The sequence below is a fragment of the Phacochoerus africanus genome, chromosome 5 (genome assembly GCF_016906955.1).
Source record: "Phacochoerus africanus isolate WHEZ1 chromosome 5, ROS_Pafr_v1, whole genome shotgun sequence".
Lineage (NCBI taxonomy): Eukaryota > Metazoa > Chordata > Mammalia > Artiodactyla > Suidae > Phacochoerus > Phacochoerus africanus.
This window is the reverse complement of record NC_062548.1, coordinates 124,566,039-124,584,334: the sequence shown is the minus strand read 5'-3', so window position 1 is coordinate 124,584,334 and position 18,296 is coordinate 124,566,039. Positions and strand designations below refer to the sequence as shown.

Genomic DNA, 18,296 nt, shown 5'->3' with positions numbered 1-18,296 from the left:
CATTTCCTAATCTATTTTTTTTACATTGATAAGATTTATAACAATACATTTTTTTCCCTCTAATTCCAATGAGGTTGTTTTTTTTTTTTGTCTTTTGTCTTTTTAGGGCCACACCAGTGCATATGGAGGTTCCCAGGCTAGGGGTTGAATCGAAGCTGTCGCTGCCAGCCTACACCACAGCCACAGCGATGCCAGATCCTTAACCCACTGAGCAAGGCCGGGGATGGAACCCTGGTCCTCATGGATACTAGTCGGGTTCATTAACCACCAAGCCATGACAGGAACTCCTCCCAATGAGTTGTTCTGTAGTTTTTTTTTTTTTTTCATGTAAAAGTTCTTCATTTATTAGGCTCCTCATGAAAATTTTGCAGTCACCACAGACACAGTCACTGCAGAATCTTTACTCCTTCTTTTTGGCCAGCACCACCATTGGCCTTTGCAGTTCCTCTGACTTTCTTCATCCTGTTCTTGCATTCTTTTCTCTGTTTCCTTGAGGTCTTTTTCTTCTCATACAAGCCGTGTTTTGCAAGCCTGTGTTTGGGCTCATTTTTCTTTGTGTGCTCCGAGGAATCATAAATCATGCCAAAGCCAGTTGTCTTGCCACCACCAAAATGGGTTCCGCATCCAAAGAGAAAGATGACATCCGGTGTAGTCTTGTACATTTTGGCTAGTTTTTCCCGAATTTCTGTCTTAGGTACTGTTCCCTTCCCAGGGTGGAGGACCATTTGTTTCCGTGGAAGTAGTCGGTTGGTCATGAACTTCGGGGTCCAGATAGTTAGAGTCTTTCATGATGGGCGGCTAGTTTTCAAGCTGCCAGGGAGGAAAAGAGCTGTTCTGTGTTTTATCTAGAGGTCAAATCTCAAAACTGAAAACTGATAAACAGCATTCATGACATTATGAAATCGTACACTGTGAATTCTTAGTTGTAGCGAACTTAATGGTGTGTTTGGAGCAAAAAGGAAGCAATATATGCATGAGTCTGCACACTACATAGGTTTAGAGTTCAGCTGTATACTACCTTCATGGCCTGGGGAGAGCTAGCATAGACACGAACATTAAAATTGGTTCTGGACCCCTACTATGCCTTGGATGCCTGGCAGAAGTGTACCACATACCTGCTGGAGGCAGAGGCCTCAACTCAGGTGTCAGTGGAGGAGTCTCACGACAAAGAAGGGGAAAGTAACAAGCACATAAAGGAGAATACACACCATGAGAAGTCAGCAAATACTGTCAACGGAATTAGGTAACAGGATGAGAAGTCCTCCAATTTCAATAACCAAGCAACCTGTTCGCTATTAAATAGTAAGTTTCAAAAAACAAAGACAAAGAGGAAACAGATGAATGACGATGAAAGCAGAATAAATTTGAAAAAATCTAGTAGAACTTTTTTTTTACATACAAAAGTTCCTGGGCCAGGGATTGAACCTGTGCCACCGCAGTGACCCAAGCCACAGCAGTGGCAATGTTGAATCCTTAACTACTAGGCCACCAGGGAATTCCTGAAAAACCTATTTGAACTTTTAATTGTGAGCTATGTAGACATGTTTTGAAGACGCTTTCCAGAAATAAGTGAATATACATCTTAAAGCACACATAGAACATTTTTGAACACCAACTCCATACTTCGTCATTAGCAAGTCTCAATGAATTTTGGGGTATCAGTGTCATACTGTTCTCTGACCATGACGCAATTAAGTTAGAAAGGAATAAAAGAAAAAAAGTTAAAAACAAAAACAAAATAAAACATTTGGAAAATTTAAAACATACTTCTAAAGACTTCATAGTTTAAGGAAGAAAATGGAATGAAAGTTAAATACTTAGTGCTAAGGGAGGGAAATTCTATTTATCAAAACCTGTAAAACATAGCTAAATGTTTAAACAAATGCCTTAAATGCATCTATCAGAAAAGAGGAAAAATGAAAGTTAATAAGCTAAGCGGACATTTTAAAAGGTAGTAAAACAGGGAGTTCCTTTTGTGGTGCAGCGTAAATGAGTCCGACGAGTACTCGTGAGGACATGGGTTTGATCCCTGGTCTCGCTCAGTGGGTTAAGGATCCAGCATTGCCATGACCTGTGGTGTAAGTCACAGACATGGCTCAGGGCTCAGATCCCGAGCTGCTGTGACTGTGGCATAGGCTGGCAGCTGCAGCTCCAATTTGACCCCTAGCCTGGGAACTTCCACGTACCTCAGGTGAGGCCCTAAAAAGCAAAAAAAAAAAAAAAAAAAAAAAAAAGTAAAATAACGGCATCATAAGCTCTAAGCTCAAAGTCATAAGATGTAAATAAACATGAGAGCAGAAATCAATAAAATAGAGATGATACAGCAGCATCAATGATTTTGAAAGCTGGTTCTCTGAAAAGCCTAATGTTCAACCTCTGTTAAAACTGGTAAAGAAAACAAAGACAAGGCAAAACTAAACTACCTGAGCATTAAAAAATAGATTTTTTAAAAGACTAAGATAATAAACATAGATAACAGAAAATTTAGAGAAATGAGCAAATATCCAAGGAAATTACTGCTTACAAAAGTCATTCAAGGAAAAAACCCAACCCCCCAAGTAGTTCTATAATCATTAGAGAAAGGAATTCAGTAATTAAAACTAGGAGTTCCCATCATGGCATAGCAGAAATGAATCTGACTAGGAACCATGAGGTTGCAGGTTTCGATCCCTGGCCTCACTCAGTGGGTTAAGGATCCGGTGTTGCCTTGAGCTGTGGTGTAGGTCGCAGACGCAGCTCGGATCTGGTGTTGCTGTGGCTGTGGCATAGGAGGGCAGCTGCAGTTCTGATTCGACCCCTAGCCTGGGAACTTCCATATGCCTCAGGTGCGGTCCTAAAAAAAAAAAAAAAAAAAAAAAAAAAGACAACAAAGACAAAAAAACCCTATTTACAGCGGGTCCTAGTGATTTTACATGCAAATTCTTCCTAACACACGAGGAATATACAATTTCAACCTTAGATTGCAGAGATACAAGGAGAGGAAGGGAAGCAAATTTCCAGGAGGCTGCGAGTTACTGTGGCCCGCCCAGTGCTCACTTTCTCTTTTTTTCTCTACCAACAGAATTGCAATTTTATTGGCAATGGCAATAAACAAACCTAAGTCTCTTAGTTTCCCTTAAGCGAGGGACAGTTATGTGAACTAGTTATGGCCAATGACGTAAATAGAAATCTCTGGGTGGGAGAGATTTCCCAAATCCATTTTACAATGACAGCGTAATGTTAATAGCAAAGCCTAATAAATAAAACACAATAGGGAAAAGCACAGAGTAATCAAAAATGATAGAATAATTCCACTAGTTGATGCAGAGTTTAAAATAAAATCTAGGCGTTCCCTTTGTAGCTCAGAAGTTAACGAACCTGACTAGTATTCATGAGGACTTGGGTTCGAGACCTGGCCTCACTCAGTGGGTTAAGGGGTCTAGCATTCCGACATTGCTGGGAGCTGCGGTGTAAGTCACAGACACCGCTCGGATCCGGTGTTACAGGCCAGCAGCTGCAGCTCCGCTTCGACCCCCTAGCCATGCTGTGGGTGTGGCCCTAAAAAAATAAATAAAATAAAATCTAGAACATACTCTCGAAAATCCTCCATCCCCTACGTCCTGGAGGGAAGTGAGAGAAGCTTCTGGAAGGGGGATTTCACACCAGGAGTGACAGAGAAGAGTCTCCTCTGCCCACTCCCCCCACCAGAAGTTTCCCAGTTTCCTTATCTGTAAAGTAGGTATCACAGCACCTGGCACTGAATTTACTGGCATCCTTGGGAAACACTATTCGAAGCAGGTGGAAAATTCCATGTAAAGCTAACTGCCAGCAGAGGTTGGTATTTACCATAAAACAAGGTTGCAATGACCTTGAAGAGAGTTCAGAGACACTACTGGTGAGAGGGTAACTTAACGTCCATCCCAGACTGCCATCCTGGATTCCTAGTCCACCTCAGCCAGGGAGATCTTCCTGCTTCCATCTTCCAGCCCTTGCTTTCTCCCCTCCCCGCCACCCTCCCTGTGATGTGCTGGGTGAGCTGATGACACTTCTCTCTCCTGAAGGGTTGTCCTACTGCTGGGGGGAGTGGAGTCCTTGATCCTCTATCCCTCCCCTGCTCACGCTGAGACCAGATCTGTCACAGATACTCCTGGCAGAGCCAAGCCCTGGTGCCCCTCCAAATAATCTTACTGTCTTATACTGCGGAGTTCAGCTTCTTGATTTAGGATGTGAGACACTATGAGCAAAAGCCAGTTTCTCTGTACTTCTATTTGCCAAAGTACAGGACAGTAAAACAGAGGTTCTGTAAGTAAGGAAACCAGGGAGAGTTAACAGTGGGTAGATGACAATAGTTCTCAGCCTCATGGAAAGTTGTTTCCTTTGCATTTCTCTGGAAGGGTGGCCTGGCAATAGAGGAAGGGCAACGTTTGGCCAACGGAAGTATTGAGAATGATTTTTGCCTATTTTTCTCATATTTTAAATGGAGAAGCTGAGCACCCCAGCATGGGACAGTCATGCTTTGTTGGAAGCTGTTATTAGAAAGTGGAACTGGTGCACCTGAGCTGAGTCCCCTTGGGGAAAAGACAAACAAATTCAGAAGCATCAGCAGTAGGTACTTTCCAGCCACATCTATTAAAATTTCTACTTCTGGCAGGTACCACCCAGTATCAGCCCCAACCGAGTCTCCCTGGACCAGTTTGTTCTGTCAAAGTCCCCAGAGAAGCCAGTGCAACCTCTCATTTCAAGTCAGATGCTTCATGCCCCTGCTGGAGACCCATTTGGTGACATTTCAAGGCAGCGTGTCTTTTTATTTAGTTCCCACTGAGTCACATTCAACTCTTTGCTCCACTGTCCTTGTTCTGCTCTAAAATTTTTCTCCTGTTTCCTAAAAGCTAAAGTTTATTTTCAGCTCAGGACCTTTTCCCTTATTACTTCTGTCTGGAAACATTCTTTCCCTGGATCCACTAGCAGAGCTTAAATGTCATCTTTCCCCTTGCAGCCATCCCCTTCCGCTCTGCCACAACTAGTGTACCCTCGCTCATGCTGTGCATGTAGATAAATGCTCTCTGAAATTAGCTTATATAACTTAGTAAACAAGTTCAGTACATTATTTATCACCATATCCCCAATGCCTGGTGCATAGATGCTATGATAGTTAACTTTATACATTATCTTGGCTGGACCAGGATGCCCAGATATGTAGTCAAACAGTATTCTTGATGTTGCTGTGAGGATATTGTTAGCCAGTTAACATTTAAATTGATACACCATGAAAAAACCACATTTCCATCCATAATGTGGGTGAGCCCCGTCTAATCAGGTGAAGGTCTGAACAGAACAAAGACTGACCTCCCTGAGCAAGAGGGGATTCTGCCCACAGATGGCCTTATGACTTGAACTGAAGCATCAGTTCTTTCCTGGGTCTCCAGTCTGACAGTCCTCCCTGCAGATTTTGGACTTGCTAGTCTCCAATAGTCACAGGAGCCAATTCCTTAAAATGAATCTCTCTCTCTCTCTCTCTCTCTCTCTCTCTCTCTCTCTCTCTCTATCTATCTATCTATCTATCTTACTGGTTCTGGAGAATGCTATTGGAGAATTCTGACTAGTGCAGATGCTCCGTCATTTATCGAATGAATGTGGCTCAGCCGTGATGGAAGCATTTGCAGCAGTAGCCCCCGCCCACCCCCCAACATGAAGGTACACAGCGTATCTGATCTCCTCTCTGAGCCTTTGTCCAGGTTCTTCTGTGTCTGGGAAATGAATGCATAGCATTTTCAAACCACCACAGGAAATAGCAAGGGGTTCATGTGACAATGTGGTATTTTTGTCAAAATACAGTTTGAGTGCTTGTCTATTTCAGCCTTATTATTACATCCTTCTACTTGTTATCACTGCGCAGATACTCCATCCTCCAATCCCACCCTGAGCGGCTCCAGGCCAGGATTCAGTTTATCTTCCTCCATGTCGGTTACTCAGTAAATCATTGGTAGAAGAACAAGATTCACTCAAGTTCTTTTACCCTTAGTGAGATCAAAATCATTCTTAAGTAGATTGTTAAATGATGCTAAGAATGTGGTTTAAAACACATGGAAACCAGGACGGAAGTAAGTGGTTTCACTTAAACACTCTTTCCTAAGACTAGAGAGAACTTCATCACGCTGTTCAGTGCTTGAAATCTACATACGACACACAGGTGTACACTAAAAGCTCTGAGTCCAGACATCCTCAGAAACCCATTATACAAACAAGGATATGGTTTTGGAGGAGTCATTGACCCCTGGGTGAAAAGGTCCTTAGCTTATATTTGAAGTGGCCCAGATGATGGCTCTGGAAGAGGTGGTCTCTCAGGTGGTGTAATCCGCACTTCTTCCTGCAGATGAACAGGAGGTGAACCGCACACATAGTTCCAAGGAAACTATATGACTGAGCCTCTGCATTTGTCAGAATTCTCCGATAGCATTCTCCCCAAACTATTCTAAGCTTTGCTTAAAGTTCCAATGCTTATTTTAAAATAAAATATCCCTTTGGTAAAATTGCTTCACATTTATGGACCTTAGTTTCTGAATTTTCGGTTTTCTGAAAATAAGTATTTCTTCTATAAAAGACGTTTCCACACCCTTCTTGTTCGGGTCTCTGAATTCTAGATTTTTTTTTTTTAATGTCTTTTTAGGGCCGCACCTGCAACATATGGAAGTTCCCAGGCTAGGGGTCAAATCAGAGCGGTAGCTGCCAGCCACAGCCACAGCAACACCGCCAGATCTGAGCCACGTCCACAAGCTACTCCACAGCTCATGGTAATACTGGATCCTTAACCCACTGAGCAGGGCCAGGGATCAAACCCACATCCTTATGGATAATAGGTTCGTTAAGGATGAGCCACGATGGAAACTCCCATGAATTCTAAATTCTCATATAAAGACAGATCCTCTCCTGAAACATACTTTCCTAGAAGATGATAAGCTGTGATGGTTTTACACTGATTCTCAGTATGACCCAAGGGCATGATGGGATCTGCTCTCAGGAAGAAGTCACCATGGGGAATGAGTTCAGTTGGCCAAATCTCTAACTTCCAGAAACATCTTTATTAATTAATTTCCTGGGTATTTGAAATAGCACAGATTCTTTGTGATATCTTTACCCAAACATCACCTCTCATGGGACCCAGGAGTCATTGCAACCCTTCATGTTCTTTGCAGCAATAGATGCTGTCTGTGCTTGTTTTAGGAAAGACTGAGCTGTTGTATCAACTCTCATTAAGACAGTTGCTATAATAGCTTAGTCTTTCTATTATTAGGTGTACCATAACGTCCTTTTTCTTGGAGGTTTTGGCTTAAAAAAAATCAATCAGGAGTTCCCGTTGTGGCAGGCGGGTATCCATGATGATGACGTGGGTTCAATCCCTGGGCTTGCTCAGTGGATCAAGGATCCCGTGTTGCCATGAGATGTGGTGTAGGTCACAGAGGTGGCTCAGATCCTGAGCTGCTGACCTCTAGCCTGGGAACATCCATAACCCTAAAAAAAGAGAAAAAAATCAATCAATCAATCAATATTTGGAATATTCTCCACCCTCCCTCTGGAATATTCTCTCTCTCACTCTCTCTTTGGAATAGCCTTTCTTTTCCTCTGGAATATTATTTATCTCACTCTAGAATATTATTTATTTCAACATATGTGCATATAAACATATTTATAGCTACTGAGTGATCACATTGTATCTGAGTCTGAGTAATTTTTATTTCCTCAAACACATTTCTAAAGGCAGAAATATGAACTATTCATGGTCTTGAGGCACAGTATCATTGCCTCCTGGAAATATGATGCCAGCTTTCATCACCAGCAGCAATACGGCAGCACCTGTTTTACCATACTTTTGCTAACATAGAATCGACTTTGCTAGGTATTTTAATTTAGTGGGTGAGAAGTTATAACTTATTTTTAATCTTTACTTCCAACTTCTAGTGTAAACATTTTTATGTATAGGATGTTTGTATTTTTGGTAAATTGTATGTATTTTTGCCCATCTTGTTATTGGACATCAGCAAGTCATTCACTCATAAGATCTATTCATTTTAAGATTTCTCTTTTATAATTTGTTGCAATATTCAGTTCACCTTTTGTTAAGCCTTAGTTTCCTAATAGGTAAAACTGGAGTAATTCTTGCCTGACTCTCATGGTAGCTGAAGGACAAATGAGAAAACAGATACAAATAAGAGTGCTAGGGAGTGTTACATAAGGCCCAGCTGAATCATTTTGCGTTCCTGATGACTCGTGCTCTCATACTACCAAGAACTTACCTTTGGACAACTTCATGGTCAGGGCAACATGACCAACTGGCTCAACTCTGGATATGGATTCTTTGACTGTGTCATGGCGAGGACACCAACAGGCACATCTCAGTCTAAGAAAAACACAACAGTATCCTCTTAGATACAGTATCCTTGAATCATCAGGCATCATTAGCTACGAAGCTTGTGATGGAGTTTCTCCACCTCCGTCCTCCATTCTCCTGCTTCTCACAAAACTCCAGATGGGGAGAAAAAGGAGGTGGAATATCAAAGTCTTTTACTTACATAGAAACAGAACCCCAAAGTAAAGATTTCTGAAACAATCTCTTTTCTGCTTTGGTCTCTCCCTCCCCTGCATCTTACTGGTACACAGGATCCGCTGCTCCAGGTCTGAAGCAAAGGGCACGGTCCTCCTAAGTCAGGATGCGGTTTTCAAAAGACATCGGGGACGACAACTGTGGATATAGCATCATCCTCACTGAACACAGACAAGACACAAGGATGTGGTAAAAAAAAAAAAAAAAAATTCGTACCTTTCTGCTCGTTCTTCAAGTCTTCACACTGAACACAAACGTTGTTCTTGTTTTGGTAACAACTGCAAGCCGGTAGCCTTTGTCTTGTACACTGAATTCTGGTGGATCCAGGCCTGGTTCCTTTCAGCTTCAGTACAACAACTACAATGGAGCTATTGGAGGTGCAGTTTTGCAGACATTTATATAGGGGTGGAGACTCTCTTCTAGAGTCATTGTGAAACAGAGAAGTGTGAAAACCTTACCACTGAATGACAGCTGGAAATGTTGAGAGGGTGTCATAAATATATGTAGGAGCATGGGTGAGCGCGTAGAAACCCTAAGGGAAACCCTTGAGGCTGCCAAAGAAGAGGTAACCTCACCTTGGACAACGAAGCGATGATCGGACTCTGCAGCAGAACGGGCCTATGAGCCAGAGGTGACGACGGCAGGCCTCATAACCGAGGACAGGCGTTCTTTTTCTTTTTTTGGCCACGCCCCCTGTGGAAGTTCCCCTAGCCAGCGATTGAACCTGCCTCGCAGCAGAGACAATGCTAGATTCTTTTTTTTTTTTTTTTTTTGTCTTTTGTTGTTGTTGTTGTTGTTGTTGCTATTTCTTGGGCCGCTCCTGCGGCATATGGAGGTTCCCAGGCTAGGGGTTGAATCGGAGCTGTAGCCACCGGCCTACGCCAGAGCCACAGCAACGCGGGATCCGAGCCGCGTCTGCAACCTACACCACAGCTCACAGCAACGCCGGATCGTTAACCCACTGAGCAAGGGCAGGGACCGAACCCGCAACCTCATGGTTCCTAGTCGGATTCGTTAACCACTGCGCCACGACGGGAACTCCCCAATGCTAGATTCTTAACCCGCTGAGCCACTAGCGAACTCCCAAGGACAAGTGTTTTAACACCTGTATAGTGATAGGAGACTCTCAGGCCTATAGAAGGCTTGGATTTTTTTTCTCTTTTTTTTTTTTTGCCATTTCTAGGGCCGCTCCTGTGGCATGTGGAGGTTCCCAGGCTAGGAGTCGAATCAGAGCTGTAGCTGCCGACCTACGCCACAGCCACAGCAACAAAGGATCCCAGCAGCGTCTGCAACCTACACCGCAGCTCACAGCAACACTGGATCCTTAACCCACTGAGCAAGGCCAGGGATCGAACCTGCATCCTCGTGGTTCCTAGTTGGATTCGTTAACCACTGAGCCACGACGGGAACGCCAAAGCTTGGATTTAAAATGGGATCCTTGCATGAAGTCTGAGCTCCCTGCCACCCCCATGCTGCTGGGCAAAGGATTATACTCTCACTGAAAGGGTAAGCTAGAAAACCTTTGTTTCCACCTAGCAGTAAGAAAAGATAACAAGGAAGTGTCTCCATCTGTGAACTCTTAGGGGTAAAAGTCAGGTAGAAGAACCTGCCCCGAGCATTTATAACACCAAGTCTGCCCTCACAGTGTGATTTGGGTTTTAGGTTTTCTAATCTACTTGATGTAGAAAACCAAACTAGAAACTTTATCAAAAGAATGTTCTCCATGGAGTTCTTGTTGTGGCTCAGCGAAAATGATTCTGACTAGGACCCACGAGGATGCAGGTTCGATCCCTGGCCTTGCTCAGTGGGTTAAGGATCCGGCCTTGCTGTGAGTGGTGGTGTAGGTTGCAGACATGGCTTGGATCTGGCATTGCTGTGGCAGTGGTGTAGGTCAGCAGCTACAGCTCCGATTAGACCCCTAGCCTGGGAACCTCCATATGACGTGGGTGCCACCCTAAAAAAAAAATGTTCTCCAGCTGATAATAACACCAGGCTATCTTGCAGAGGCAACAAAACCTCTATGGAGAAATGCCTTTTCAAACCAGGCTACACAGATTCCTACCAACAAAATCCTATTCAAGATGAGTTCATGACATAAAGTAACACAACCCATAAAGAAATCTTTCAGTTAATAGATAAAGAGTAGTATCAGAATTTCAGATAATAGAACTCTAAGATACAATTTACAAACTCAATTTTAGAAGCTATATGAATATTATTAAACCCACGTCTAAGGTGTTATCAAATAAGAGGCACATATGAAAAAGAATCAAATAGCTCTAGAAATTAAAACTCATTATTAAAATTAAACTCAGTGTAAAATGTAAAAGATTAGATACAGCTGAAGAGAACTAGAGAAGTGGAAGATACCTCTAAAGGATTTATTCAGAATGTAACAAAGACACAGATGAAAATTTGAATGAAATGAAATATGGAAAAATAAAGGTCTAACACATGCCTAATAGATCTTCCAGAAGAGGAGAACGAGTAAAGTCATATTTGAGGATATGATGGCTGAGAATATCCTAGAACTGATAAAAGATATGCATCCTCAGATTCAAAAGTGTAAATAATCCGGAGCATAACTCTACTTGGATATAAAATGTTCAACTCAAAGACATTCTTGCATTTTTTTAGTAATTAGTCCTGCTTACGAACCTATGGTAGTCTCAGGTTAAACTAAAACATTCTGGAGTTCCCGTCGTGGCGCAGTGGTTGACGAATCCGACTAGGAACCATGAGGTTGCGGGTTCGGTCCCTGCCCTTGCTCAGTGGGTTAACGATCCGGCGTTGCCGTGAGCTGTGGTGTAGGTTGCAGACGCGGCTCGGATCCCGCGTTGCTGTGGCTCTGGCGTAGGCCGGTGGCTACAGCTCGGATTCAACCCCTAGCCTGGGAACCTCCATATGCCGCAGGAGCGGCCCAAGAAATAGCAACAACAACAACAACAACAACAAAAAGACAAAAGACAAAAAAAAACCAAAAACAAAACAAAACAAAAATAACTAAAACATTCTTCATCCATCCACACTGACCACCTGAAGCAAAGTAGTGAGAAGAGAAATTAGACAAATGATAAGACAGGTGGAATGATGTGCTTAATGGTCAGCTTTCCTTCATAGATTCCTTTGGTTGTGAATTCCTTGTTTAAGGATTTTCTTTTCATTCAAAGAGCAATATATCTAGTATGCCAAGCATGGAGCTTTAAGTTATAAAAGTGTAAAAATCTTACCTATTGATTCTCCAGAGAAGAAGGATCAAGGAACAGAAAAATATTTCATCAAAGCAAGGGTTTGACGGTCTCTCAAAGGCAACTTTGGCAAAGCAGCAATTCTGGAAGGACTTAACGCTCTAGGCGAGCACAGATGATATTTGGAAGAGATTCCAAAGTGGTTTTAATGAAAGTAATGGGGGAGGGAGTTTAAAAATATCACCTTCTATTTTATAGCTCTTCTGTCTCTAATCCCACCTCTCACACAGGTTCTAAAGTCTTCGTGGTTGTTGTCTAGTTGGCCTCAAGGGAACAAGGATAAATAAGAGCCAGTGGGCTATGGGGTCAGTTCTGACACCAAAGAAAAATGCACATAGAAGAGGATTCGGAGTCTAGACTATACATGTATATATATATAAAAAAAAACTTACTACTTAGTTTAGGTGCTAGAGCTGACCTGAGTCTAGGTGAAGTCTCAATATTATGTATCTTGCTCTGTAGCTTTTTTACTAATGGTTCAATGAAAGCCTTTGGATAAACTGTTGACCATAAATTATTTCAAAAAGATAATGTTGCAAATATGATTGGGAAGAAAGAAGCTTCTATTAATTACTGAATCATCAGGGGATGATAAAAAAATGAACATGGAACCACCAAGTCACAACCTTTACCTCCTAAATTATGTATCCCTTGGGTAGGGGTCCAACTCCAGCACTGAGTGGTGCTGGCATCTGACTCAGCTCGTGTCCCTTCCCCAAGAAAGGGCTTGGGGAAGCCAAAGGTACAACTCTCAATATATCAGTAACCTGGGGAAGGTCCCAAACTCCAAGGCTAGAGACACTTCCAAGGCCAACTGTGCACCAACAAAATATGTCATCCCAGGGGGCCTGGGACACACGTGTACACAGGTATAGCAGCTGAAGAGAGATCCCCAGAGCTCCACACTCCTCCACTGGTCCGAGTGGCTTGTGTAACCACCCTGAGTACCAGGGCCACATCTAACTTTCTTTCTGAGCCAAACTGGGCTGCACAGAGCCCCAGACAACTTCTTACCAAGCCTCCTTCTGCCCCTTCAGCTCCAGGTGCCAACCTACCAGCCCCCACTTTATAGATGAGAAAAATCGTGCCTAAATTACACAGCTGAGGAGAGCTGGAGCCAGGATTCAAACTCAGGCACTTGATCCAGGTCCTGTACTCTCCGTCTTTCTTTTACATAGAATAGAAATATTTGTAGTCTGTCTCATTGATCCTATCTCCCTCAGCCTCTGGAAAGTGTCTGGTATACGGTAGGTGCCCAGTGATGGCTGTTAAGGGATACTTACTACAATGCTGCAGGGGCTCTGCTGGACATCTGAGTATTTCACCATCCATACATCCCCCTCTGCAAAGCACATGATGCTGTCTCCAGCATATGGGGAAAACGAGGGTCACATGGTTAGGTACCCTTCAAGGTCACAAAGCTAACGAAGAACAGAGGTGAGGTTAAAACTCAGTTCTTAGCTCTCTCCATGATCTTTTGTGGTTTCTATAAGACATACAACTCTTTCTGATGGTCTCAACCACTCAGTGCTCTCTGAAGGCTGCGTGTGTCCCCGGAAATGCTTCCCGTTGTGAGAACGTGGGCAGATTGCACATTCCAGGGACAGGGAGAAGTGAGGAGACTCTGACTGCCCCGAAGGCAGTGTGAGTGCCCCTTTGGGCTGGGGCCATTCTGGATGAATGTGTACAACTGACCCAGAAAGCTTTGGACGCTGTCCCAACTGATCTCATTCAATGACACCATTTCCAGGAGTAGAAGGAAGCTCTAGTTTGGTAGGTCTAGGATCTCAGAGGTAACAGGGCTTTGGGGTCTTGAAAGGGCTTGAGTCCTGGTCTTGACACTCACCAGCTGTGTGACCTTGGGAAGGTTACTTAACTCTTCTGAACTGAGGGTTTTTTTTTTTAAAAAAAAATGTAAAGTAGGGATTTACTGTGTCACGAAGTTCTCATATAAAAAGCACATGGCAGGAGTTCCCGTCGTGGCACAGTGGTTAACGGATCCGACTAGGAACCATGAGGTTGCAGGTTCGATCCCTGGCCTTGCTCAGTGGATTAATGATCCGGCATTGCCGTGAGCTGTGGTGCACGCAGCTTGGATCCCACGTTGCTGTGGCTCTGGCGTAGGCTGGCAGTTACAGCTCTGATTAGACCTCTAGCCTGGGAACCTCCATATGCCACGGGAGTGGCCCAAGAAATGGCAAAAAGACCAAAAAAAAAAAAAAAAGCACATGGCAAATTGTGGATACACATATGAGAAAGCATGTAAGAAACTCCCTTCTCTCCTCCTACCCCAACATTTACTTGGAAGAAAAATATTCCGTGTGTGTGTGTGTGTGTGTGTGTGTGTGTGTATGAGAGAAAGAGAGAGAAAACTATTGAGTGTAAAATAAGAGATTATAGGAGTTCTCTTGTGGCTCAGAGGGTTAGGGATCCAGGGTTGTAACTGCTGTGGCTCTGGTTACAGCTGTGGCATGGGTTTGATCCTTGAACCAGGACCTTCTGCATGCCGAAGGTGCAGCCAAAAATAAAAAAAATAAAAAAATAAAGAAAAATACACTTGTTACTCAGTAGTTTAGCAATTACTTCACTATTTTGCACAATGAAAAATTTACACTAAAAATACCCAAGAGCAGAAAAATTACAAAATTAAATTGTCTTGGGCAATTAAATGAAAAAAAAAAAACATAGATCTTCACACTTTCTGTGCACGTGGAAAGCCTATTGGAAGTAAATGCAACGGAATGAGAATGTGAGGGGTTTTGCCTGCAGGATTGAGTCTACAATCCTGTGCGATGCAATGTTACGAAATGGCCACAGGGCGGAGCCTGTGCTCCTCCGATAACTTCTTGGAGGCGCCCGCGAAGACGCGGGTGCACAACTTGAGAGCAGAGTGCTGAGTGAGACCTGGGCCATGCTAGTTCCTGGAACAACCCCCCCCCCACTGAAATAAAACCTACCCTAAGTCCTCCTAAATAACATTCGTTGGCCCCATTTAGCAAGGGCGAAGTGCTGTAAGGAGGCTGGGATTGAGAAAGGCATTCTCGGGTCTAAAGGGTGTGGCTCGGGCTCAGGAGACCCCTGCTCTGTTGGGTGGGTGGGGCTTTTTCTTTGCCCCCGTCCCCCCAAGCATCTCTAAGAACCAAAGTGGAAGGCAAAGCCCTACAGCAGAGGCAAGAACCCCCCCACAAGTCAGAAGCAGGAGGCTTCCGGAGGCTCACGTGGAGACCTGGCACCTGGTCGACAGAGATGCTGCGCACCCGCCCTGAGCCACCTGAGCGGGAAGAGCCCGGGGAGACACGGAGGGGGGAAGCAGTCTCTTTCCATCCTGTGGTCTGGCGGGAAGGATGAGACTTCCATGGGCCTGCTGGAGACCTCAGAGGTCCTGAGGCATCCAGGTTTGCCCCTCGAGTGTGTCTCAGGGAGGGGCCCTAATTACAAAGGGAAGTGGGGGCTGGGGAAGGAAGAGGCGGCAGCCTGGACTGGAGACTCCGCCTCAGTGGGACGTGGAGAAGAACTGTCAGGTGCCCTGAGGTGTGCACGCCCCTCAGCCCCACCCGCAAAGGAACCGCACCGGACGGACACCTGTCCCAGCGTCCACGGCAGGTTGGTGGGAAGCAGAGGAACCAGGGCCACTGACAGGACCACAGCCATCGCCCGTTCAGCAGAAACAAAGAGGAAAGTCAAACAGCGCACGTCCTGCACGATGCGGGTTTTTCTCGTTTTTTCTCCGCCCTGCCCCAGTAGAGGGAGGTCTTGCTCCTGGAGAAGAAAGGGGGTCACCCCTTTCCACTCCCGGGTGTCTCCACGCGGGTCACTTCAGCCTCAAGACCAGCGGGGACCTGAGGGAAGTGAAAGCTGTGTGTTGGCTCTTGGACTATGGTATGTTTGCAGTTTTATTTCAAACTATCCTAGACTTTCTACACGACTACCTGACAGGTTTGTGGCATCTGCCCCGGTGTCACTAAAGGCAAAAAAGAGCCCTTTGACAGGATGAGATTGACATGGGTGATTGGAAAAGAAATCCTCTTCAGGTTTGAGTTGAGGCTGCTTGGCAAGCCTCTGGGCCTCGTTTCTGTTCTTCAATTAATTAATTTATTTATTTTTGCTTTTTAAGGCCACTCCTGTGGCATATGGAAGTTTCCAGGCTAGGGGTCAAATTGGACCTGCAGCTGCCCGCCTACACCCCAGCCAAAGCAATGGGAGATCCGAGCCTCCTCTCTGACCTACACCGCAGCTCGTGGCAATGCTTTAACCCACTGAGCGAGGCCAGGGGTAGAACCCGCATCCCCGTGGATACTAGTCAGGTTCATTTCCACTGTGCCACAGTGGGAACTCCCATTTTCTTTTCTGTAGCCAGTGAGCCTACTGGGCAATGCTCTTCCCGTGGCCCAGAGCCCAGGCGAGGGGGAAGGGGCAGCTCAGAGGTAAACTGCAGTGACCAGGGCACCGTCCACCCTTCTTGTCATGCCCCTGCCCTAGATCGTCCCCTTTCAATTTATGTTGATCAATTCATACAGCTCTGGGTGTTCTCTGCAAACAGTGTCTCTTAAAAACCACCTAAGTGGGAGAGCAAAATGCAGAGGACATTACAGCTCCCCATAGACTCTTATTCCAAACCTGCTGGGCTCCCAGCCCGAGGAGGCTGCTGTCAGCCCCTGGCATCTTGGCTCAGGTTTAGGCCTCCTGCCCTCTCTCCTGGCTGTGACATTCCCAGAGGATAGGGAACTGTCAGCCTCAGTGATGACTAACTCGGGGTCCTGCAGAGTATGCCTGTGTGTGTGTGGTGCGTATGTGTGTTAGGTTGGGGTGTGTGTGTCTGTGTATAGTGTGCATGAATGTGAGTGTATGTTAGATGGGGTGTGGTGCATATGTGTGTGTACGCAATTTATGGAGAAGCATCTCATGTTAGAGAGAGCCTCTCCTCCAGTCACCTGTGTACAGGGGCGAACACTGGAGCCCAAGAAGGAAGTGGATTAGCCCAGGATTAATCAGTGCTCCAGCAGCCAGGTGAGGACAGGGAAAGAGTCCTAGTGCTCTGAAGAGCCACCTGTGGCTTGGCCCCCTCCCAGATGTGGTGGGGAGGTGGATGGAACGGGTTTTCTGAGGACCCTCTAGTCAAGGGCATTATCACAGAATAGAGCTGTTTCTTACAGTCTCTCCTTCTCCTCCGCTCCTGCCACCAGCGCCCCATCCAGGGCCTCTTGCTGACGAGGCGCCTCCCGTGGGGGTACCTGCAGTATAACCCAGGTTGAGCCACGTTCCACAGTGTCTGCTCCACCCACAGAGAAAGCCACATCCCTGAAACCACAAATCACAGGAAGGCAGGGAGTTTAGTCCCTCGTCTCCCTTGTGGCTCAGCAGATTAAGGATTCAGGGTAGGTGCAGCCCTGGCACAGGTTGCATCTGCGGCGTCTTGTTCGATCACTGGCCTGGGAACTTCCACATGCCATGGCCAAAAAAAAAAAAAAGCCTGATCCTAAAAGGATGTGATAATTTCTGCTGTACCACAAAATGACTCAGTTATGCATGTACACGCATCCATTCTCTTTCAGATATGTTTCCTACAAGATTGTCACAGAATACTGGGCGGGGTTCTCTGTGTTGTAGAGCAGATCCCTGTTGACCAATCATTCCATATACCTCAGTGTGTATAGGCATGTCTTAAATTTGTACATATCCCCACTCATATTACAATGTAACAAAATCTGAAAAATTAAAATATGTGTGAATTATTGGGCACTAAATAAATGGTTTACAAATATACAGGGCAGGGACCTGTTTCTGCAGTGGTGCAGTGGGTTAAGGATCTGGCATTGCTGCAGCTGTGGCATAGGTCACAGATGTGGCTCAGATTCAATCCCTGGCCCAGGAACTCCATGTACCAAGACCCACCCATCTTTTGCTCTGACCAACCTTGTAAATTCAATGAATGCGGAAAGTAACGTTTACCCTTCCATAAAACCTGGACTCCCAGAGGGCTAGATACCTAGGGGAAGGGTGGGGGGAATGCACATTTAAGCAAATGGGGCTGGTCAAAAAGCTTGTCCATTTTGGTTTGGATTCAGAGCGAAATATTTTTTTTCTGTACTTGCCGTCATGTTTGGGGTTTATATTTACACGCTCTTATGGCCCATAGGATAACCAAGCCAAGCCATTCATCTAAAGATGGTCTCTGGATAAGAACACATTTGAAAAAATAAAAATCTTTTGGTACAACACGCCCTGAAAGCAGGCCTTATAGATGTCTTGGATGAGTGGGTTGGTGTATTCATTAGGATGAATGTGTTGCTTCCCTTATGCTCTTGGAAGGAACCAGAATGGGGAGGCAAGAGTGTCTGAGGACCTTAATCTATACTCTTGTCCTGGCCCCACAAATGTTAAGGATAGAGCTATCTATCTACTTTACAAACCGGTTCTGCCAGTCCTAGCCAGTCTTTGGGGTTTCTAGTGGATCTGGTCAATTGGCCTGA

At 44.9% G+C, this 18,296-nt stretch overlaps 1 protein-coding gene and 1 long non-coding RNA gene across 2 annotated transcripts; both read right to left on the bottom strand.

Moving 5' to 3' along the window:
- Positions 1–282: 282 nt before the first annotated feature.
- On the bottom strand, positions 283–5,939 carry LOC125128500 (40S ribosomal protein S24-like). The gene is made up of 2 exons (XM_047782826.1): positions 5,898–5,939; positions 283–782 (listed from the first exon to the last, which is right to left on the bottom strand). Exons 1-2 carry the CDS (start codon positions 5,937–5,939, stop codon positions 387–389), a joined length of 438 nt encoding a protein of 145 aa, XP_047638782.1. The 3' UTR covers positions 283–386.
- Positions 5,940–7,440: 1,501 nt separating this feature from the next.
- Positions 7,441–9,289, bottom strand: LOC125128326 (uncharacterized). The gene is made up of 3 exons (XR_007135203.1): positions 8,795–9,289; positions 8,271–8,716; positions 7,441–7,488 (listed from the first exon to the last, which is right to left on the bottom strand). It is a non-coding gene; the product is annotated as an uncharacterized LOC125128326 (long non-coding RNA).
- Between the last annotated feature and the right edge of the window lie 9,007 nt (positions 9,290–18,296).

Bases quoted from the DNA above. Each gene is read 5' to 3' on its own strand.
- LOC125128500 (XM_047782826.1), bottom strand. From the start codon at position 5,939: ATGGAGGAAGATAAACTGAATCCTGGCCTGGAGCCGCTCAGG. The intron at 783-5,897 runs GTGGGATTGGAG...CCATCATGAAAG, and splicing joins CTGGCCTGGAGCCGCTCAGG to ACTCTAACTATCTGGACCCC.